This window comes from Schistocerca serialis, chromosome 7 (genome assembly GCF_023864345.2).
Source record: "Schistocerca serialis cubense isolate TAMUIC-IGC-003099 chromosome 7, iqSchSeri2.2, whole genome shotgun sequence".
NCBI lineage: Eukaryota > Metazoa > Arthropoda > Insecta > Orthoptera > Acrididae > Schistocerca > Schistocerca serialis.
In genome coordinates, this window is record NC_064644.1 from 11,398,080 (window position 1) to 11,423,606 (window position 25,527).

General features: G+C 43.8%; 1 protein-coding gene across 1 annotated transcript in view; it reads left to right on the forward strand.

Moving 5' to 3' along the window:
- LOC126412570 (lactase/phlorizin hydrolase-like) overlaps positions 1-25,527 on the forward strand; it is a 176,053-nt gene that overhangs the window by 11,654 nt on the left and 138,872 nt on the right. Inside the window, exons 5-11 of the mRNA XM_050082214.1 lie at positions 2,400-2,583; positions 11,639-11,733; positions 11,841-11,988; positions 13,759-13,901; positions 15,476-15,613; positions 17,466-17,572; positions 21,375-21,482. Coding sequence (XP_049938171.1) covers positions 2,400-2,583; positions 11,639-11,733; positions 11,841-11,988; positions 13,759-13,901; positions 15,476-15,613; positions 17,466-17,572; positions 21,375-21,482 — 923 coding nt within the window. The remainder of the gene's footprint in view (positions 1-2,399; positions 2,584-11,638; positions 11,734-11,840; positions 11,989-13,758; positions 13,902-15,475; positions 15,614-17,465; positions 17,573-21,374; positions 21,483-25,527) is intronic.

A 25,527-nucleotide genomic window follows, 5' to 3' on the forward strand; every position in this document is an offset into this window, starting at 1 on the left:
AACAGCCAGGTCTAGACACATGCGATGAAAAGACACCTGTGCAGGAAGTCATGTGAGCTGTAAGGTGGGTTAATGATGCCACATTGGCACCAAAGTTCACCTCAATTCTACTCAACGCAATCGTGGTCGTGTTACACGAGCTCCTCTCATCCACATTTCACCCTTCTTTTGATTCTCTACGATGGAGGTCAGAACTGTGCCACGCAGCATTGAAATCCTATGGTTTTCTTATGGGTGGCCGAGGAAACACTTCAAACGCACCGCTGCTCAGAATCGGCACAAAAAACCCTCAGGAGGTCGCGTAGAGTGCGTCAATGAAACCAGCCCTTTCTCTGCGGCATTGATTCTCATATTAAAACGATAGTGTCCAGTAAGATGAGCAACAGGACGCCTTGTTCGACAATTTTAGACACTGTTGACACCGTCAGACGTTTCAGCTCTTCTTTACAGACATGAAGGGGGGGGGGGTGCATCTACATTGAACGTGATTGCACCCCCTTTGAAGTGCAGCACGTCAGCACGTTTTGCTCTAGTGTTCTGCTTGGAGCCACTAGGAACCATTCGTAACCATTCAGCGAAATTGTAACGTGACCTGAAGCAGCAAAGGGTAGTTATGCTTTATCAGCCCTTCTGTCTAGCGCTCTCTTGTGGCGTGATCACAACCTTAACATATGTGTGAATAAAACAACACAGGGTCCCTCTAACACCTCCAAGTTTGGCGACACCCTCGGTGGCACCCATGCGACATTTTTGCGCGCGTAACGAATGTATCTACCAAAAACTTAACACCAATTCAGTCTACCGAAGTCTCTGCCGTCTGAAGATAGGTAAACCATAGCCAAGGAGTGTCGAAAGGGTTGTCTATCTCCCATGCGCTAGAGCAGTCACTAGTCTGATTTGGAGTCGACATTTCTGAAAGTACAGAATAACCTGTTAAATGAGGGTTGTGGGTGGCACTGTGGGTTCCCGAACGGGGGGTCTCAGGGGGACTGTTTGCCGTTTTATTTACGCACATATTAATGTTGCACTCCCATGTGATCACGCCAAAGGTGGACGGACAGCGGAAGGGGGTATATTCGCAGATTCTAGTCTATAGTTACAGCGACAAACTGCAGATGGAACTGTGACTCCAGTGTATCAGGTGTAATGGAAACACATGACGCTACGATTTGTCCACATAGCTCGTTTATTGTATGGTGTTTTTGTCGATCCACTTTATCTCTGACGGTCCTCCATGGGTACTCGTCCTTAAGTGTTAAATAAGGAGAGCGACCTCATAGCGATTAGGATCTCCTTGATCTATACGCTTTTCAGGTGGCGCCATTCATGTACAATATGATATGGCAATAGTAGTAGAAGATCTACCTTATTGCATATAAAACATTTTATCTCCATATAGGATTTGGGTGGCAGGTGAAGTCCTCGTCTGAAGTATAACGAGGTACGCCTGACCAGTTATCGTACCCTCGAAGAAGAGGAAGAAGCACATGAAACCACGCAAAGACAAACCACACCACACATTGTGCCCTGGTGGATTCACTACCTTGTCCACAACAACATTAGGAAATCAAGGAGCGCAGTAGACACAATTGTGGCTCTTCACAGTACCGTTAAATCTTAACTGCGCCTCGTCAGACTTCACTACTTTCCCTGTATTCTGTACCTCACTCTTAGCCGTCTTTGTTCATCGCTTACAGCAGTCCCGGAAAGTACTCCGTCTATTTTGAACCCTTCAGAATGCAGCTTAGCACTTGACAGGTTTACCCCACTTTCGCCTGTTCCCAGATCCACACATTTTTGTGCTGAGTGGACGAAATGTTGCAATACCACAGCTATGGAGGCTTCAGCTGTCCCTCTTTGTGGTCGGCCGAATCTTGCCCTCTGCACATATTTAACAGTTCCATTGGCTTAGAACTTATCACAAACGTAGTTCCTGAATGTTCTGCTATTTTCAGTATCGTTTTAATACAGTCTTTAATTTCACTAATGACAGTCCACTCAGCCCATGATACCTACTCGATCGACTTCCACTGTACTGGTTCGCCGTGGCACCTTATCATACGCGCATACAGGACGCGATCCAGTTGCACACCGAATTCAGTAGTTCCACTACAAGAGGTGAGTAACTAAGTCATTCTGTTTCGAAGCCATTGCACTACAAACAGTGTGAACATATTTTAAGCCTTGTGTATTGTAAACAGTAATGGTCCGACAAGACTCCCTTGGGACGCTTCTAAAGTTTCTTCCATATCTATAAGTTTAGCCCTTCGTTGACGGCTCTCTACAGCCTACATGGAAGTCTCGAATCCAGTTGGGTTGGGTTGGTGGCAAGCTAGTACACTATTGTTTGGGAAACGACAATGCGGAATTGCATGGAATGACGTTCTTTTTTTCCACAGGTGAAGCTGTGGCTGACCTTCAACGAGCCCAACATGTTCTCCAAGGGCTACTCGACAGCCACGTCGTTCGCTCCTGGTGCCAACTCCTCAGGCATTGCTGACTACCTGATGGCAAAGACGATCCTGGTGGCGCATGCGCGCGTCTACCGACTCTACGACCTGAGTTTCCGCCTCAAGCAGAAAGGTTAGCGCCACAGCCACTCTCTCCATCAGTTACTGGCTTCTCTTCCGTAACTCGAAGTCTTTTAGCACACTTAGTGCAAAAGTACTTTGAAAAACAGCTGTTCTTTGAGCAAGGTGAGGAAGTTAAGCCGGCCGGAGAGGTCGTGCGGTTCTAGGCGCTACAGTCTGGAGCCGAGCGACCGCTACGGTCGCAGGTTCGAATCCTGTCTCGGGCATGGATGTGTTTGATGTCCTTAGGTTAGTTAGGTTTAATTAGTTCTAAGTTCTAGGCGACTGATGACCTCAGAAGTTAAGTCGCATAGTGCTCAGAGACATTTTTTTGAAGAAGTTAAGAAGGTATTTGGAGTACAGACTTGTAGTTTATAAAATTTTAAGGTTAGCCAATGACACTGTAATTCCATCAGAGATAGTAAGGCCCTTGGAAAATCGGTTGAACCGAGTGGATTCTATGTTGAAAGGATATCATAGATAAATTCTGCCACGAGCTGTGGTGCACGAAGTGCGGCGTAGTGGCCAGCATCGATCTCTGGCTTGCTACGTGTTGCAAATTCAAACCTGACCATCAGCATTTATCCGCTATTTATTATTCATCATTTCTGAAAGTTCTTGAAATATCTTATGTTTGCAATGTTTGTGAATTCTAGAATATTCGATGTCTGCATAAATAACTGCACTCTCTCTCCAGGAGTTCAGTTGCGTTCTGGCTGCTCGTTGGTATTCCTAATACACGGGCTTTCAGTTTCAAGTGTTGTATTCCGTTGACGATTTTGCATTCGGATTTGGACTTGATTGTGGTTACAGCGTGAGAATGTTTGGTGGAGACGCCAGGTATTTAATAGCATCTACATCACTGTGGTTCCAATTCGGCAAAGTAAAAGCCATTGAGGCAGAGGAACCGGACTTCAAGCAGTATGTCATTCCCATGGTACATATATTCAAGAGATCAATGGATTCCAAGCCAACAGAAAGTCAGCGGCGCATCAACCACCCATGAGTGTTCTCTGGAGGTGTTGGTCAGGAAGCGATGAAATGGCTGAAAGCATTCGATCGAGTCGCCTAATACAATAGGCAGGAAGACATGATGAATCTGACAAAAGTGTACTTTTTCTAGGACGGCACAGGATATTTTTGCGTCGACTACTGACGACTGAACAAAATTACGAAGAAAGACGGCTATCCACTGCCACACATTGATGACCAAGCTAGGACATGCAGACATGCTAGTGGCAAATCATGATTGACTGGAAGAAAATTGCCTCCATAACTCCTGCCGGCCTCTATGCCGTTTGGACTGTCTAAAACTTCAACCACTTTCTAAAGTCTGATGGGCAAACTGTATGTACAACTCGAGTGGACGACGTGTCTTTGCTATCTGGATGACACTGTCGTTTATTTGGAGACATTTGAAGAACGTTTAAGCCACGTGACATCAGTACTGAAGTGTGTACGACATGCAGGTCTCTGCCTTCTGAATTCCAAAAAGTGCCTCTTCGCTGCCCAAGAAATAAGAAATCTTGGGACTTCTAGCGAATGGCTATGGAGACCATTCCAGTCCAAAAAAAAATGAGAGCACTCACACATTTTGCGACGAAGGAAAAGCGAAGATAATGGAATGTACACGAATTAAATCTGACAATACTGTGGGAATTAGAGTAGCTAATGAGCCTTTAAAAGTAGTAGATGAGTTGCGCAAATTTGGTACTGAAATAAATGACGATAGCTGAAACAGACAGGATGCAAAATGCTGACTGTCAATAGCAAGAAAGTGTTTCTGGAAAACAGATACTTGTTAACATCAGATATAGATTTAAGTGTTAGGAAATTTCTTCTAAAGCTGTTTATAGGGAGTGTATCCTTGTACCGAAATGGAACGTGAACGATAAACAGTCCGGCAAGGACAGATTGAAAGCTCTGAAGATATGGTGCTCTGTGAGAATACTGAGAATGGATTGATTGGATAAGTCATGAGGATGCTATGAACCAAATTGGGGAGAAAAAGAAAATTATGGGTCAACTTGACTAAAAGAAGGGACCAGTGGATAGAACATGTTGAGCTACCACGGAATCGTTTGTTTGATTGTAGAAGGAAGAGTGGAAGATAAAATTTAGAGGGAGATCAAGCCTCTCTACAGTAAGCAGGTTGGAATGCATGTAGACTGCAATGGCTACACGGAGGTTTAGCGGCTTGGGCAGCCTAGAGTAGGGTGGAGAACTGCATCAAACCACTATCTGCACTGAAGGTTACCTCACCACCATGTTTGGTGAAATGTATTTCGTATGCGGGTATTCTTACTCAATATCAACAGTCCTTACATGTCTCATTCATCTGACTCATAATAAAAATAATATTTTTACTAAAAATGATTGTGTACACCATCTCATTTACATACGCTCATTTTACTTTTCGTATCAGAAATATACATACTACGCACAAATATAACTGTATTACTGTTGCTCCAAACCAGGGCACTGCATTTTCCGTTCCTTGATGAAGTTCAGCTTCTGTGCAGGAGACTCGACAAAATCAGCACTGAAGCATTTGATGAGTAGCCTGATCTTCTCCACAATCACCCTGAATATCAACAGCGTAGCCCCATCTTGCCAAATTAACATTTGATCTGCCAACGCCAGATCTCAGTCTATTCGAGGACTTGTGAGCCCTACATTTCTCATCATAGCCAGGAGCTAAAGTTCCAGAAACTCTTCTCCAGCCATGGGAAATGTACATCGTTGCCCTCCATAGCTACAATCTAATTTTTTAGCTAAGGGTCTGAGTTTCACCGATGTTCAAAGGAAACCCCTCCTTGAGCTCAATCGTTGCAGGAGCGGTTCGAGTCCATACTCCATACAGAGTATGGGTTTCCTCCTGTTCCACTGTATTTCTGTCATCTTTCGCACGTGCTAAGGCCATTAAATCGTAGTGGATTTGAAGCAACCTGTTATGATTCTGCAGGTGCCATAGAAGACATTGTCCACCTCTTTGGCGTGTTCTGAATTACGAGTATATAGTACCCTTGCATTAGTTCATTCAGTTTCAGGTTGACTACCCCACTGTAACCCAACCAGTTTCTGTAGAACATTGCTTCTGGTGGAAACATTGGACCAGCAGCGCTTCTTGAAAGTAAGACATCTATCAAATATCACCTCTAGGTACCTTAGGGTCCCACAGTTTTCAAGTTCGACTCCTGACCATGCTACAGAGAGAACATTAATAAAACGAACAAACTCCAGGAACGGATCGTGACTGCAAATAGAGGAGAAAAGGTTCTGTGAACATGTGTCCTCCCAGAACACAGTATAGAGCTGCATCGCATCCATATCATAACAATGTTCATGGCCTCCATGAGGTGAGAGGGATAGCAGCGGTTGTCAAACAGGACACACATAATCGCTCTTTGGCATAATCATGTTAGCGGGTCACTTAACTGGAGCTCGTTCTAAGGTTTGTCTCAGTATCCTGTAGAACCGGTTCCTCCAAATCTAATGTAGGCACAGTCCACCACCTCCCTGCACGTTCGTCTATCTGGAAGGTACCATGATTATACAGATGCCCAAGAAGGACTTCAGATGCTGGGTGACGTTGGTGCTGTGAGGGCAATTGTTTTGGTACAGCCATGTTGCCTCACGACCGTTTCCATTCGCTTCGCCGTACACAAACACCATCTCGGCTTGTTCCCGACATGAATACCAGACCATCCTGCTGCTTACAGTGCGTTCCGTCAACCACAAAGCCTGCAACAGACAAGGCACACATGGCACACGTGGTCAGGCGACTGTCACTCGTCAGTGCCGTCTACCATGGCAATGATGCATTTCTGGACACACATTCATATAGGACCTTCTTTCCCACATTTCCAGTCATGAACCCATCCCGTCAGCTTTTCAGTTCTATTAATGTTCACCCTGTGTAATTCGCAACTTGCCTTCCTGTTTTTTAAATGAAAAGCACACACTTGTTTATTCGAGGAGCTTATTGTATCTGGAAAGTTATTTAAGGGCATTTGTGAGGGTGTTCTCTGTTGTTTCCAAATCTGTGCTCGGGGTGGCTAGAGAAACGGCATTGGCATACAAGAAACTCCAGCTGTTGCGTGCTATGGGTTGATCATTCGTGCATATATTGAACAGAATTAGAGCCAGCACACTTCGCTGCAGGATGTCTTTTTCTGTAGTCTTCATTGGCCACTCTGTTCTTGAAAGTGTTGGCGAAGAATCTGCAATTCTACAAAAGAGTATCGATGAGCCTAGTAAGACCTTGACTAACAACAGCTGCTGATAGTGTCACATACTGCTACTAAGTCCGCAACAACCACTCCTGTCACCGTACAACGTCAAACCAGTACAACTTTTGCCAGGTCGAAATCCAGATTTCTGAGGTATAAATGAGGGGTCTGTTACGGGTGATAGGATATTTAAAATCAATATTTCCAGCAATTTGTAAAATTGACATAGTAGTGGACTGGTATAAGATGTTCTCGATTATTTTCGCCTTCGCCAGCGGTCTGCTGATGGACACTTGTGAACAACCTGTAACCGTGTTATGTCCCCAATCCGAATGTGGAAAGTACAGGGTGGCGCAGGGAAACGGGAAATTTCGAAATAACGTCATTTCCATGAATAAATTCATAAAACTAGTAATTTATTAACGGAAGTGAATGTATTCAGTATGCCATTATTCAGTGTGTCTTTACAATCAAAATGTCCAAAAGTGTCTCTCTACTTTTTAAAGATGACATCGGAAAGATGTGCTCCCATTCGGCGTTCACACTCTTAACAGCCTGTTATGAAAACTCTGGAATGCGTGGTGTTGCAAATCTTGGGGAATGGCAGTGATTTCGTTTTCAATGTTCTCCTTCAGTTCATGGATTGTTGCAGGACGTGTACGGTACACCATGCTTTTTAAGATATCCCCACAGGAAGAAGTCGCACACACTAAGATCAGGGAATCTCGCAGGTCATGCAATGTCACCGTTACGTGAAATAATGCGTCTTCCAAACAATTGACGAACTGCTGCCATCGATTGTCGAGCAGTGTGTGACGTGGCTCCGTCCTGCTGATACCACATGTTTTCTACGTTAAGATTAAGCTCGTACAGTCTCGGTGTGAAGAATGTTTGAAGCACTTCAACATATCGAGCGGATGTTACTGTCACTGCACTACTATCCTCGCGTTCTAAGAAATAAGGGCCGATAACAACATGACATGATACAGCACACCATATTGTGACCTTGGCGCTATGTAGTGGTCGCTGGTGAAACTCACAAGGATTGTCCTGTGCCCAATAACGAAAATTCTGTTTGTTCACGAATCCGTTCAGGTGGAAATGGGCTTCGTCTGATATCCATAAATTACCAAGGAAATTCGCGTCCCCGTTGATTTTAGCCAATATCTGGCTACTAAACTCCATACGTGGCGCTGGGTCTCATTCATGTAAGTGTTGCACAATCTGCAACTTATAGGGATGGAAGTCTAATTCGTGCAGTATTCTTTGTAAGCATCGTCGCTTAATCCCTAGCGAAGATGCGTGCTGTCGAACGGAGCGGCGAGGACTTCTCTCGATTGCAGCTCTAGCAGCTGGAATGTTCTCTGGGGTACGTACCGTTGGAATGCCACCTGAGGTTTCTTTTTCAAGGCAGATCCTATTTCTTCAAAATTAAGCACCCACGTTGTAATCGCATGCGCAGATGGGACACGTCCACGACGTCCAAGCTGGTAATGCTCTCAAAATGTTCTCTGCGCGGCAGTCGCACTATCACCATTTCTGTAAAACGCTCTCACAGCTACTGCACGTTCCGCACCAGTCCAATTCTCCATGATAATAAATGGCAATGCGTTCACATCAGTTGTGCAAAGTTTCGAACATCTGCCGGCGCTACAGTGCTGTCAACTGTAGCGTTCAAAATCTCCCGTTCCCCTGCGCCGCCCTGTACATGTGGCTGTTAAGATTACTGTTCAAATGTGTGTGAATTCCTAAGAGACCTAACTGCTAAGGTCATCGGTCCCTAGACTCACACACTACTTAAACTAACTTATGCTAAGAACAACACACACACCCATGCCCGAGACTCGAGGCTGCGCTGTTAACACTAGTTCATAATAAACGATAATTAGTTTTCCACTAGACGGAAGCATTTCACTAACAGGTGTCACAAAACATTACTGCTCTTCCAGCTAAATTAGAAAATAACTGCAACATAGACTCTGAGACATACCACGACAGACCACGAAGAAATTATAAGAATGAGACGGAAATTGGTAGATCCGATGGACATGTACAGACAAGGAAATGAATACAAAATGATTCAAATGGCTCTGAGCACTATGGGACTTAACTTCTGAGGTCATCAGTCCCCTAGAACTTAGACTACTTAAGCCTAACTAACCTAAGGAAATCATGCACATCCATGCCCAAGGCAGGATTCGAACCTGTGACCGTAGCGGTCGCGCGGTTCCAGACTGTAGCGCCCAGAACCGCTCGGCCACCCCGGCCGGGACATGATTACAGTTTCAGAAAAAAATGGATGATTTATTCAAGAGAAAGAAGTTCACAAACGGAGCAAGTCAGTAACGGATTGGCCTACATTTGTCCCTTATGCAAGCAGATATTCGCCTTAGCATTGATGGTCAAAGTTGTTGGATGTCCTCCTGAGGGATATCGAGTCAAATTCTGTCTAATGAGTGCGTTGGATAGTGAAATCTCGAGTGGTTGAAGGATTCTGCCCATAGTGCTCCCAATGATCTCAGTTGGGGAGAGATCTGGCAACCTTGCTGGCCAAGGTAGGGTGGTGTGTGATAGCCAAGTTGGTATCTCAACATTGTCAGAGGTGTCATCGGGCTCTTCACTGAAGACAATTCTACTCCAGTGCATGAGACTCTAGCGTGAAGACTTGTATGGAGACGCCCTGGACAGTGGTGGAACACCAACGTGACTGTCGCCTACCATACAGTCCCACATCTGGGAGTAATGGTCAGGTGTACCATTTCTTGTCACAGCAGGACCCCATTCGTTGTCATCTATGGAATCCTTAAAGCACGTTGGTACGTAGACAATATTGTACACCATCTTTTGGTGCCCTTCATGGCAGGCCATTGTGGGCACAGATTTCAGCAAGATAACGCCCTCTGGCATACAGCGAGGCTTTCTACTGCTTGTATGGATGCCTGCGAAACCCAACTTTGGTCCAAGGTCGCCGGATTCCTCCCCAATTGAGAACGTGTGAAACATTATGGGCAGGACCCACCAACCAGCTCGGGATGTTTATGATCTAAAGCACGAACTGGACTGAACATGGCACGATATCCCTCCGGAGGACATCCAACAGTTCTGCCAGTCAATGCCAGAATAATTGCTTGCATAAGACCCAGGGGTGGTCCTACGTGATACTGACTTACTCAGTTTGTGAAGTACACTACTGACCATTAAAATTGCTACACCAAGAAGAAATGCAGATGATAAACGGGTATTCATTGGACAAATATATTATACTAGAACCGATATGTGATTAAATTTTCACGTAATTTGGGTGCATAGATCCTGAGAAATCAGTACCCAGAACAACCACCTCTGGTCGTAATAACGGCCTTGATAACCCTGGGCATTGAGTCAAACAGAGCTTGGATGGCGTGTACAGGTACAGCTGCCCATGCAGCTTCAACACGATACCACAGTTCATCAAGAGTAGTGACTGGCGTATTGTGACGAGCCAGTTGCTCGGCCACCATTGAGCAGACGTTTTCAGTTGGTGAGAGATCTGGAGAATGTGCTGGCCAGGGCAGCAGTCGAACGTTTTCTGTATCCAGAAAGGCCCGTACAGGACCTGCAACATGCGGTCGTGCATTATCCTGCTGAAATGTAGGGTTTCGCAGGGATCGAATGAAGGGTAGAGCCACGAGTCGTAACACATCTGAAATGTAACGTCCACTGTTCAAAGTGCCGCCAATGCGAACAAGAGGTGACCGAGACGTGTAACCAATGGCACCCCATACCATCATGCCAGGTGATATGCCAGTATGGCGATGACGAATACACGTTTCCAACGTGCGTTCACCGCGATGTCGCCAAACACGGATGCGACCATCATGATGCTGTAGATAGAACCCGGATTCATCCGAAAAAATGACGTTTTGCCATTCGTGCATTCAGGTTCGTCGTTGAGTACACCATCGCAGGCGCTCCTGTCTGTGATGCAGCGTCGAGGGTTACCGCACCCATGGGCTCCGAGCTGATAGTCCATGCTGCTGCAAACGTCGTCGAACTGCTCGTGCAGATGGTTGTTGTCTTGCAAACGTCCCCATCTGTTGACTCAGGGATCGAGATGTGGCTGCACGATCCGTTACAGCCATGCAGATAAGATGCCTGTCATCTCGACTGGTACTGATACGAGGCCGTTGGGATTCAGCACGGTGTTCCGTATTACCCTCCTGAACCCACCGATTCCATATTCTGCTAACAGTCATTGGATCTCGACCAACGCGAGCAGCAATGTCGCGATACGAAAAACCGCAAAGTCGATACGCTACAATCCGACCTTTATCAAAGTCGGAAACGTGATGGTACGCACTTCTCCTCCTTACACGAGGCATCACAACAACGTTTCATCAGGCAACGTCGGTCAACTGCTGTTGGTGTATGAGAAATCGGTTGAAAACTTTCCTCATGTCAGCACGTTGTAGGTGTCGCCACCGGCGCCAACCTTGTGTGAATGCTCTGAAAAGCTAATCATTTGCATATCACAGCATCTTCTTCCTGTCGGTTAAATTTCGCGTCTGTAGCACGTCATCTTCGTGGTGTACCAATTTTAATGGCTAGTAGTGTACTTTCTGTTGAATTAACCAACCAGTTTTCGTAAAAGTGTAAGCGTTTGTTTGTCTTTACGTGTACATCACAACTTCCGATTTCCACCCGATTCTAAGATTTCCTTCGTGTGACGTCGATTTTTTTTTGTCTTCTAGTGTGTTTAAAAACCTAGCAACGACTCTTATTTGTGGCCATGAAAGTCACGACATAACAAAATGGTAGTACTGTAGTGGCAGCCAGTGATCTAGACTGTCGTTTCAGGCAAGGTTGGCATCACGCTGGACGGAGGCTGGTACGAGCCGCTGACCAACAGTGCGGAGGACGCAGACGCTTCGGAACGTCAGCTGCAGTTTGAGGTCAGCAGTGCCACCATAAACTGTCTATGTTTGCTTCCGTGTCCAGTCTCTTATTGTCCTATCACTAGTTTTGTAGACTTTCCAATAACACAACCCCTTGCTCGCAGATCGGGCTCTGGGCGAATCCCATCTTCTCGCTGCTGGGCAACTTCCCCAAGGTGGTGCGGCAGCGCGTGGCAGCCAACAGCAAAGAGGAGGGGAGAGCCAGGTCTCGCCTGCCCTCGCTCTCCTTGGCCGAGATTCTCCTCATCAAGGGTGAGTAGCCGACGCACAGAGACACAGGACACTTCTCAAGGCTTCTGTCTACACTCGCACGTCATGCAGGATATTGGTATTTTCCACGTGTCAGCCTTACCAAAACGCAGTTTCAGAAGGTGACGAATAGTGCTGCCTACCAGAGAAACGGCATTGCAGGAGCAACTGCGAGAGAATCGGTGAAGATGTTAGCACTATAACTGTCACATGAAGTTAAATAAAAAGTGTCAAAACTAGGGATGAACTACATGGCTAACTTCGAGTATTAGGTTACAATGTTTCTGTTCCAACCAAATAATAAGTTCCCAAAAATATTAATTACACTGCTTGATAAAAAAATTGTAGTAGCCAGAGGGTGTCAGTATAAGTTCTTACATGTGTACACCATTGGTGCCTTATAAATTATTAGGGTTGAAAGTATCTGTGACAGGTAGAAATACCACATGAGTGCCCTAGTGTGGCTCACGTCTAGTGTTGCTACCATGCCTAGTATGCTATACAGGTAACGTGAACTGCGTTAGATGTTGACTGGTCACAGTCACTCATACTCTTGTTAGATAGCGTTGTGAGCACCTGACAGAGTTTGAAAGACCTCTCCTTGTGGGTCTCCATTTGGTCAATTGATCGAATAGTGCAGTATCCTAATTTCTGGGGCATTTGGGTGTGATAATGGCTGGACGTTGGGCTGCATGGGAACATGAGGTCAGACATACTCATCGTCAATGATCTTTTGGACCATGCTTGACCACTAAAAGGGACGATCGCTATGTTGTGCACAAAGCTCGTTGTAACTCCTTCACATCTGCGTCCGCCATCAGACAGCAAGTAATGCACTCCCTGCAGCATTCTGCGTCATCCTGGAGTCTTACAGCGGCCAGACTAGGGAGATATCGTCGTATTTGTAGGCTGCCGCTAGAACTCCAACACAAACGGCTGCATTTGCAGTGATGTCGTGACCAGGAAGCGCGGACTGCCGACGGTTGGCGTCATGCTGTGTTCAGCAATGGAATGTGGTTGCACGTTAGCCCAGCTGACTGTCGTCAGGGAGTATGGTGGCGACCTCGGGAGAGGTCCCATTCTGCCAATATTTTGGAGAGTCACAGTCTAATTACTCCTGGTGTAATGGTGTGGGTACCCATCGATGATGACGTGGGTCACGGCTGGTCGTGATTTATGGAACTCCGAAGGCACAACGTTACGTCACGGACATCTTGCGTCCTTAAGTGGTACGTCTCAGGCGACAATATCGGCGTACCATTTCTCGACATCACAAAGATCGCCCGCACATGACATGTGTCTATAAACTTCCTGCTTGAAGTTTAGGGATCATGTGGCCAGCAAATCACCAGATTTTCTCCCAACAGAACATGCGTGGTACCAGGATGGACATCATGCCTGTCCCAGTGTCAGTGTCCAGGATATCAAGGAGTGCTTACAACAGTTGTAGCGGCTAACCTCAGCAGAGGATACAGCCGCTGTATGAGACCCTTCACAACCCACTTAGAGGATGGATGAGGGTGAGAGGGGATGCAATGTTATACATTTCCTCCATCCGTTCTAGTTGCTTCAGCCATTTTGTCACACAGGGTAGCTGTTTTAAATGACTTCCATTTCTAGTCCTAGAAGGACAAGATATTCTCGTTGAAGAGAGTTTCACTCTACGACACCGTGCCTGGCCCAATAAGAATAGTGACTGAAAAATTAAAAAAGTAAAGCACCGCCCTACCGGCCGCGGAGCTTTAACCAGCTGCATACCTCTACTGTCCACAGGTACGGCCGACTTTTTCGGACTCAACCACTACACGACGTCTCTGATAACTTCTGGAAGCAGCGGCGAGGTGCCTTCCAAGACATATGACGCCGGTGTCGTCACCTCCACCATTCAAGGCTACAATACCAACTACTGGATCTCGGTGAGTACCGTAGCCCAGGGTTTCTCGCAACCCACGAAGCAGGTGTTTCCATTATCTAGATAATGACTGGTAACATACATAACCCTACTGGATCTCGGTGAGTACCGTAGCCCAGGGTTTCTCGTAACCCACCAAGCAGGTGTTTCCATTATCTAGATAATGACTGGTGACATACATAAATTTTCTATACAGAGATCTATCCAGTATATAATTTAAGCGGACCCTTTTTTCTTCAAATCTGTCACTGTTTCAACTTGCTCCTACTCATCATACGAACAGTAGTCACACTCTGATAGACATATGGGCACAGGATATAGGGTTAAAACTCAGGCCATGCAAAAGCCAACCGGTACTGGTTGCTAGTTCTGGGCTCATTATCCCGAAATATGGGGAATCCCTACCATTTTTAACGCTAAATGGGACAAATACCATCTTCTTTCCTTCAGAAAAGAGTCTAGAAGCAATAACAGATGAAAATCTAAACTGGACGCAGCACGTCACTGCAGTGTGGAAGAAGGCCTCAGCATCTCTCCATGTCCTACAAAAATATGAAAAGCTCTTCCGTCACGTTCTGAAAAAGAAACTTGTTCAAAGACTTCTACTTTCCGTTATTGATTACAGCGATGTTATCCTGCGAAGTCTTTTTCAGAAAGTTCGTGGCGCCTGGAGCGGCTTATATTTGGCTGTGTTCATTACATTTGTAATGCTCTACTCTTTGACCATATGCCACCATCATATGTAGAGCTATCCTGGCTGCATGCAGACAACGGCAGAGATTTCCATACCTCCGTCTTCTTTACTATCCTTTCAATGAATAATTTCCGTTTTATATCTCCTTCATCTCAGCACCTTTGTCTGAACAACGTGGGACCCCCCGTCACTGCAAAATCCTTCCTGCCCTCACCGTCGTTTAGCCGTCTTCTCGGAGTCCTTCTCAGTAGCAGGAAGACGTCGCTGGAATAACTCCTGGCATTACATTAGGAAAATAAATTTCAGAAGACAGCGAATGATATATCTACTAGAATTACAATAAGGGTTACCATTGTCGCTATACCCACTCGTTACGCTTGTACATCTTTCTTTCCAACCTGATCTTCCTCATTTTCCAGTACTCTTAGCGATCCAGTCTCTTTAAATTTACTTTTCCCAACTTGCTATATCTGAAAATATCTATTTTGTACGCCTATGAATTCTTCTTATATCTAACACTACCACTATTGTTATTAATTTAATTATTATTATCATTATTATTGTTGTTATTATTACCATTATTAGTGGCAGCAGCTACAGTAGTACAAGTACTGGCAGTGGTAACTTTATTAGTTCGTATTCAGTAATTTACTCACACTGCCACTATTTGCCACCATACAATGCCACTATACTATTTGTTCATATGTAAACATGATGTAATAGATAATATATATGTGGGAAACCGTGGTCCGATGAAACGGGAGGGCCTGATGGCTCTAGTCAGATCAGGTTAAGCAAATAAATAAATAAATGTTCTTTCAGTTGTCATTCGTTCGTAACCTGTATATAGGCTCTGTACGTGAGTGGTGCCTCTATTGTTTCAGGACGTTCCATGGGGTCTCCGGAAGCTCCTCAACTGGATACACGACTCCTACCCGGGTTACCCCATCTTCGTCACGGAGAACGGCTGGGTGGACCCTCCTGGCGTGCTCAACGACACAGGCCGCGTCCACTACCTCAGGGTCAGTCAACATTCTCGTCCTGTTTTCGACGTCAGTTTCAGGCCAGGCAGCTCAGACAAATAAAAGAAAGGAAAGAAGTGGGAAATACAGTGTCAGCCAAGCTACAAAGACAGATACGCTACTTTGGAGAATAATCTCGTGACCACTGACATTAATTTGTCGTGTGCGGCAGTTGTTTATGAAGAAGTACTAAAAGAAGTAATAATGCTATGAAATTAAACCTGACGCAGATGAAAGGTCCACATAGTTCCTGGCAACAGTGATGTCCAGAACTGAAACGAAAGAAAGGACTAGGAAATCTGGTACTCGTGTTGTTGTTGTTGTGGTCTTCAGTCCTGAGACTGGTTTGATGCAGCTCTCCATGCTACTCTATCCTGTGCAAGCTTCTTCATCTCCCAGTACCTACTGCAACCTACATCCTTCTGAATTTGCTTAGTGTATTCATATCTTGGTCTTTCTCTACGATTTTTACCCTCCACGCTGCCCTCCAGCACTAAGTTGGTGATCCCTTGATGTCTCAGAACATGTCCTACCAACCGATCCCTTCCTCTTGTCAAGTTGTGCCACAAACTTTTCTTCTCCCCAATTCTGTTCAATACCTCCTCATTAGTTATGTGATCTACCCATCTAATTTTCAGCATTATTCTTTAGCACCACATATCGAAAGCATCTATTCTCTTCTTATCCATACTATTTATCGTCCATGTTTCACTCCCATACATGGCCACACTCCATACAGATACTTTCAGAAATGACTTCCTGGCACTTAAATCTACACTCGATGTTAACAAATTTCTCTTCTTCAGAAACGCTTTCCTTGCCATTGCTAGTCTACATTTTATATCGTCTCTATTTCGACCACCATCAATTATTTTGCTCCCCAAATAGCAAAACTCCTTTGCTACTTTAACTATCTCGTTTTCTTATCTGATTCCCTCAGCATCACCCGACTTAATTCGACTACATTCCATTATCCTCGTTTTTCTTTTGTTGATGTTCATCTTATATCCTCCTTTGAAGACACTGTCCATTCCGTTCAACTGCTCTTCCAGGTCCTTTACTGTCTCTGGCAGAATTACAATGTCACTGGCAAACCTCAAAGTTTTTATTTCTTCTCCATGGATTTTAATTCCTACTCCAAATTTTTCTTTTGTTTCCTTTACTGCTACAACCCTGCCTCACTCCTTTCCCAACCACTGCTTTCCCTTCATGCCCCTCGACTCTTATAACTGCTATCTGGTTTCTGTACAAATTGTAAATAGCCTTTCACTCCCTGTATTTTACCCCTGCCACCTTTAGAATTTGAAAGAGAGTATTCCAGTCAACTGGTACCCATAGAACAAGTAATATTGTGTCAAATATGGCAAAGAAATCTTAGGGGTATGAATGGAGAAGGAGACTGGGAGACAGAATCTAGTTTATGAATGAGGTAGCTTGTCTTGTGAAAAAACAGAGGGACAAGAAATGCGATAGAAATGACACGGACCTTAAAAGAGACACAAGTGTTGGACAAAAACACAGAAACAACTCGAGAATCGCATGTTTCAACGTAGATGTCGATGCTGGCCAAGCCCGCAGGTTGCGCAGTTGTATTCAACCACGAGCGGTACCTGAGGGGTTTCAGAATTACAGCTCTCTCATCTGTTCCCTGCTTATGGAGCTCCCGTAATGTTGTTTTGGTGCTGACAGGGTTAGCAAGTGCGAGATTAATATCTGCAGCGATTTTTACAGCTGACGTTCTCTCATTTTTCGTCACACTCGTCTTCATGATCGTCTGCGATGAATATTTAATTGTAGAATAGGTAGTGATATATTTTTAATGATATTATAGTGGCACTGTTATTTTTTGCAGGGCTACGTGTCAGCTATCTTGCGCGCCATCAACGAAGATGGTGTTCCAATGATTGGCTACACGCACTGGAGTCTGATCGACAACCTGGAGTGGATGAATGGATACTCGTGAGTATCGCCGGCACTAGTGACTTAAGAATGCAGAGCAAGATGAAACCACAAAGCAGATATGTGCAACACTTCGGGTATTTCGATCACTGTATGGCCCTGACATGTGTCTTGTAAATATTTCCTGGAATTATCTCTTTCATTCCCACCAGCCAGATGTGTTGGATACACTAATGCCAGTGCACAGTCTCACCGTCATTCCACCGTTACTATCCCTGTACTACCTGCTTCCACACGCATCTTGTAGGAGCATCTCTGCGCTGATATGTATCATCATCGATCTCCAATTTCTGTCGGGTTCATTAGATAATAGAGCTCTTCCGATCCGTTGGTATATTGTACCATTTCTTAAGCTCTTATTACCGTAGAACCCACGGAGGAAATTTCAGCTACTCTTTCCCTGCTATTGTTCTAATATATTACTACGATTTTTCCCAGAAATCGGTAAGTGTTCTTTGTTGCCCGGTCTATAGACACCATGACCCATTTGACATACACAGCTAGACGAAGGCCATTTTCCTGTACCTTACCGTAGGAAACCATGACGCTGCCTCACACAGAGCTGACCCAGAAAGTATGTAACGTTTGCTCTTCTCTCGCGTACATCTGACAACACGGTACTCGCATATGCGCAGTTACGTCCTTAAACTCGAGAACGAAGTAGCTTAGGCATTTTCCTTCATTACTTTAACATCTGAAGTCATAGTTATGTGATCATGCTTAAAACAATGTATCGGCCCGTCAGCTGTGAAAGTACCGCCTTTAACAAGTTTTTGAATGCGAGAAATGTTTGATGTTGTGAAATTTAAAGCCGGATAAGTGAAACATTCGAGCGCAACGCGAGGAGAGAAGGTATGGCACGGAGGTGGTTTAGCATGTTAAACGAAGGAAGGGAAAATGTTCACGGTAAGGAACGCAGTCGATTCCATTGTTGATAATTGAAGAACTGGTGCGCTGTGCAGACAAACAAGTTCTTTGCAGTAGGCAGGTAATGAATTCCAATTTGTCAACGAGTTTTCAAAACATGTCGCTTTTTTATTAAACTTGAATGTGGCTCAATATTTGCATTGCAAAAACTGTGTGCACGATGGGTACGAAAAATTGACATTCAAAAATGGAAACGCGCGGGAGCATCCTTGGAGTTTTTGCAGCGTTATGCGACAGACGGAAATGACTTTTTGGAAAGAATTGTCACAGATGATGAGACACGGATTTGTCAAAAGACGTCGGAATTAAAACGACAGCCTCTTTGATGGCGGCGTGCTGGTTCCTTTACAAACAGAAAAGCATAGCCACGTCTTCTTTCAAGAAAAATGATGTGCACTAGGTTTTGGAACTGCCAAGGAATTTCATTAGTAGGCTGGATGGAACGAGACACAGTAATCAAATCTACAGCTAATGATGTGCATTGCCATACGCTAAATAAATAAATAAATAAGTAAACGCTACAGCTAACCGTGAGCTATTCAAAAAGTTACGGGGCGTGACGCAACATGGGATACTGACTTGTGATATTGTGTTCATGGATGACAATGCACGACCGCTCACCCCACGCGTAACGATGACGCTGCTTGATTTCTTTTGCTGGGAACAATTCTATCACCCTTTTGACAGTCGAGAGCTAGCTCCGTATGACTTCAGCTTGTTTTCTCAACTCGAGGTTTCTTGGCGTCCAGCACTTTGGGAGTGATAGTAAGAACAAGGTAAACGTCCAAAATCTGTACGAATGCATGCTATCGCGGTGATATTCATTAATAAAATGTTCTCTGGTTTCAAACCGTGTCGAATGCTGAACTGCCCACGAGCCTTCTGCAGGGATCTCCTCTGCCACTGTCAAGTGTGTTCTTGCCGCATGCAGTTAAATTCTCCAAAGCGGGCATGTTGCGATTTCTGCCAAGATATGGTTCAAATAGCTCTGAGCACTATGGGACTTAACATCTGAGGTCACCAGTCCCCTAGAACGTAGAACAACTTAAACCTAACTAACACCTGCGACCTTAGCAGGCGCTCGGTTCCAGACTGTAGCGCCTAGAACCGCTCGGCCACTGCTGCCGGCTGCCAAGATATGACACCCATCTTAATCCGCATGGTGACTGTGTTGAAAAGTAGTTCAAGGTGTGTAGATAGTTCTGTAGTAAACCAAAAATGAAAACAAACAGATAAACTTTTTTAAATCCCAAATGGTACTTAACATTCTGGACCAGCTTTGTATTTCTTCTTGTCATGCACCCACTGTTTTGACCTCAGTGTCTCTGTATTTTCTTGTCTCTTGGGATCAGTTACCTATAATCAAGTACTATCCGAAAAAATCTGCACAAATCGTCAAACTTATAGTCATAAAATTTCAAAATGGTGCAAAGGTCTGTAGTTGTCCTTAAATTTTCGGAAATATAAAATAGTGTATTTCACAAAAGGCAAAAAACGTATAGTGTCCTATAACAAAAATATCTGTGAGCTACATTTGGAATCAGTCAACTGATACAAATATTGGGGTGTAATGATTTTTAGATATGAATCAGATTGGTCACATAGGCTCAATCGTAGGAAAAGCAGGTGTCAGACTTCAGTTCATTCGCAAAGCAGTGGCGCACTGAGTCTACAAAGAAAGTTGGCTTCTAACACTTGTACGACCATTTCTAGAATGTTGCTCAGGTATGTGGGACATGTGCCAAATAACAGTAACAGGGGATATCGAACGTTGCAGAAAAGCGAATGACCGAATGTTTGTCTGAGAGAGAGCTTCACCGAGCGGCTGAAGAACCTGAACTGGAAGGGGCTTGTATGTACATGCCAGCTAGTCTGCAAAAGCCAACAAGTTTCAAGTAATATTATCGAGTGAGGAATCTAGGAATACACTTCAAATCCCTATGTAAGTGGGCTATTCGGAAAGTAAGGAACGATAGGTCGCACCAGTTAGCTACAACTTCCAGCTACTTATCTCCATAGTCGCCCATTCGACTTAGTCGTTTGTCGTACCATTGTACCAACTTTCCAATACCCTCTTTATAGAAGGCAGACTCCAGTGGCCTCCGCCAATTCTCTACACTGGCCTACAGCTCGTTGTCTGTATCAAAATGTTGTCTTCATGTAAGTGGGGTGTAATGATTTGTGACCAGAGATGAAAATCAGAGGGAGACAATTACGGGCTGTATTGTGGGTAATCAAACATTTCCAATTGAGTAAGATGTAGGAACACCTTCATAGCCCATGCAGAATGCGGCTGAGACTTGTCTTGAAGAAGAAAACGCTCGACAGTTATGTAATGTTGGCTGCATAGCTTCAGGCGAAATTTCTCACCAGGCCCTCGTACTTGGCGCGAAACACTATTGTTCTAGGTATCTTTATGTGCTCCCTGTGTGCTCAGAACTAAAAAGAACGACGGGCATACTAGAGACACTGCCAACACACCTGTGCAAAACTTCATTGGATTTTCACTGTGGTTTCCATTTCGCGACCGATCGTTCCTTACTTTTCGAATAATACTACTCGCGTAGGGATACCGAAGACATAGTCAGGACAATTACAGTGGGCGGAATACATGCAGATGCTGATGTAGATAGAAGACATAGATTCAGGATTCTGTACAGAGCTTCTGTGGTCTATCTATCACACTTTCGCCAAGCTACGTCTTCCATTTACCTCCATTTAACTTTCATTTCAACAATAATTATGTCTTCCCCTGTAGTTTGTAATTCCAGACGTGTGTAACGCACAGTTTTCTCGCGGTTACCACTTTAAAAGTACGTCATTCGCTCCCACACTCTTTGTAGGGGTAATCTTAACGCTCAGCACTTTTCCACAGACTGAAGTTCGGGCTGCACTCCGTGGACTACGACGATCCAGAGAGACCCAGGACGCAGAAGGCTTCGGCGAAAGTCATCGCAGACATCTACAAGAACATGGCCGTGCCGTGGGAGGATTTCGAGAACGCCGACACCACGCCACCATCTTAATTTCAACGTATATATGTAATCAGTGGAGCACAAGTGCCGAATAAATTTTGCATTCTGAAAGATACCATGCTATGTAGTTTGTTGCACCACAACCTGTTCACACTCAGTCACAACGCCATGTACTAAGCACTAACACTACTTCCTCTACAAGATTATTTATAATTACTTTGCAACCTACAACACTCCCACTTGCAGTAAATTGATAAAATGCCTTAAAGCAGTTGAATATTCTTTCGCGCTCAGCTTAAACATGGTGTGTATACATTATGTTCCTGATGCGCGTTGCAAGTACAGAGTGACAATTATGGATCTATATGAAAAAAATGCAAACTAGTTACAGACTAAGGCATGCACACACTTCATTCAACATGTAAATGTCACTACAGACATGCGGATTTAGATTACGGCATATTCGATATGGCTCAGACGAATAGCGAAATTGTGCATGACCCACTGAAGTGTCGGAACATCGAGGCCCTGAGTAGTATTAGTACGCAATCTGACTGCATAAAATAACAATAAAGAATGAACGGAAATTTCCGTTAACACAATTGATTAATTAAGTCCCCTGCAACTATAAAAGCTACGAAACAACAAAGCACAAGTGTAACTGTTCTGTGTGTGGAAGTGTGATTCAATGTACATGTATCTGGCATGGTTCTTCCTCAATACGACAAGAAATTTTAAACACCATTTACAATGAACTAATTGAAAAACCACAAATACTGTAATTGCACATAGAAACCAGAATTACAAGTCTAATACATGAACACGAGCCAGATGCTTTGTTGACTGAACCTGTGACTAAGAGGCATTATGATTAAGGAGATTTGAAATAAAAAAAAATTGTTACCTCCATATATATTGACGAAAAATACACTGTGATCATTGCAACATCTTCCATACATACATTACACCAACCGAGCAGCATCTACTCTCTCGCCCAACAGAAGAATAACTGCACACGACATGCTCTCAACTAGTACTGCTCTCGACATCCTCTCAACAAGCACTGCCCACGGCAACCTCTGAACTACCACTGCCCTCGACATTCTCTGAACCACTACTGCGCCAGTGGAGGCGGCGGAATAATACTCTTTGGCGCAATTTCTGGCGCTGTGACTCAGCGTAGCCACCTTTCAACAGTCACCCGTTGAGGCTGAAGAGACTTCTCGATCGTGAAATGCGAATTCTCAGTCGTACTATTACACATTACATAGCAATGACACAACATATTGCTGTCACTCACCATGCACCACCGAACGTACAGACCACATACAAACATACGAGAATCAACTACAAACCGTCTGCAACTGTGGAAAATGAAGCCTTATGCACTTGAAACACAAATAACACATTTAAGACACTGTCACTTGCACACTCTGGGAGCAAACATGACAGTAGTAGACAAGTGAAAATATCTTGGATAAATGTTATGTACGCCCATGTCCTGGAAAGCCCACACAAACAACATTACTTCAGAAGCAAGAAACAGACTTAATATGCTTGGATACATACGAGCAAAGGTGGCTGAAGCCAGAAACGACACACTATTGGACACCTACAAGGCGTTCATCCTACCAGTTCTTGAGGTCGACTGCGCATGAAACGAAAACCTAGAAATACTCTCACCTGAAGGGAGGGTCCTGAGGGTAGCTAGGCGGCTGATGGCTCCACTAACAGCTGACGTTGGCTAAAACCGATAGGAACCTCCAAACTTAACAACTGTGCATCTGAAAAAGTGCACTATCGTGCTTAATCATGCTGCTTACGAATATCTTACACCAGAAAATATTGCCAAGAAAGATACACAAGGAAAGTCAATCATTCCAGACAAACCAAACGCAAGTCGTATCTCCTACAACTCCTGCTAGATGTTAGACACATTACACCCCGATAACACAGCATACTGCTGTCACTCATCATGCACCACCGAACTTACCGACCACATACAAGACTAGACCAATAGAAAAAATGCAAACTATAAATCTCGAAGTAGAAAAACATTATTCAAATATGAGCTTAGACTGACTCAAGTTTTAGGGATGTTCACTTCAGTCTTTGGCTGAATACAATCGTCGACACCTAATCTCCTCCCGTAGCTAGGAATCTACTAACAGTACCGGTGCTATAAATAAGAAATACAACGAGAATGTAAGTAGAAAATGTCAGTTATAAACGTGTACGGTTTGGGTTAAAAAAAGCATTACCGTATCAGGTAACATCTTGGTTCGCACATGTACGCAACGATCAACTCAGGAGAGGAACTGAAATTCTGGATAGCAAAGCAAAAAGTGAAAAAGCCTAACTCCGTTTTCAAAGTTCCTTTTGAGAGGAAATCCCGGGAGTATTGTCCGAATTTAACTTTCGTACCACTGAGAAGGTGAGGGAAATAGATATTAGTGTGACTGCTGTTGACAAAAAACTGAAGTCGTTAAAACTGAACAAAGCTCCAGGAACCGCCGTAGTCCCTATGGAATTCTATACTGATCCTGCGGCTCAGATAGCCCTTCTTCTAAGTGTAATCTGCGATAGATCTTTCGAACAAAAAACGATACCCAATAGTAGGAAGAAAGCACAGACCACACTTGTCTACAAGAAGGGAAGCACAAGTGATCCACAATTTAAAGAATCTCAAAACATATTCTGATCTCAAAGTAATAAGATATCTCGAACAGAATGACCTATTTCATGCCAACCAGCATGGATTCCGAAAACAGAGATCGTGTGAAACTAAACAAGGCCCGACCTAATTTTATTACGGGAAACTGAGAAAGTAGCAACCTAAACAAGAGTTGCGAAAGCAAGACTAAATCCCTTTTATTATTAAGGACTTTTCTTCCTACATTCAATAACGGAAATTTGCAGCGGCAATACATCCTTTAAGTAAAGTGAAAATATCGTGATGTTAGAAATTACTATTTTGAGATTATACATACATTTCACTGCTACGAAAAATTATCCCTTGTATCGATATTAAATATTTTTCTTTCTGACTGGAAATAAACTGTAAATTCGTTTGATTCTGAAATATTATTTCGTCAAGCTCAAGCCAAAATTATTGAAAACTTCTGGCAGTCTGGTTTTACGTTGAGATAAACTTTCAGCAATCAAAGTTAAACATGCTGACTTAACTGAAAGTCGGACTTCATAAATATCTTTAAAATGCTGGCAGTGGCGGATTTAAAAATGTTCCACCCCTAGCCACACCATATTATATGTCCCCCCTCCCCACAAGAAAACATATTTTAAATAATAATTATTACCCTACTCGATCACTTCACAATTGCCGTTTTGGGTGGGAACGTTGATCTGTTTCTGTACTCTGCTATTCATTGTTCTGAAGGACGCGAAAGCGATATAGTCGGGCTCAGTCGAAATGTATGATGGTTCCTGAACTGTACATGGTGTACGGCAGCGGATAAAACAAACTTGAAACTGCATTATCTTAACACATGCTTCTGTCGAAAACAACAGAAACGAACACAAGGAAAATAACTTTCCTTTCATGGCCTAAAAATTCAGCAGAGCGTGTAGGAGACAACGGATTTTTGTTATACATTCACTTATAACATATTCTTTTACAAGAAGCCGTTGAAAATGAAAATAAAAAAGTTGTGTTACGATCTAAAAATTGAAGCGAAATTAGAAATTAATACGTACTTTAACAAATAAAAATAAAATAAAATACGAATATAATAATTTGTAATAATAATAATTATTGTTGTTTGAATAAGCAATTGAGAGATTAAAGTTTGTTTTGCCTTTAAGATTGGAATTGAATTTCTTAATGCTTCATAAAATCTTACGTAGCATTGTTCATTGAGGTCACACAATAAAGTAAATGCAATTTAAGCCGTGAATTTATCGAGCTTCGCACGTCCGAAGATGTGCGGAACGTAGCCAGGGATCATTATATTTTTTTTTTTGACCTCAGCTTGAATCATGACAATGGGGTGACTAAAACTACTAAAACAGAGAAAAGCATACGATTAAATAAAA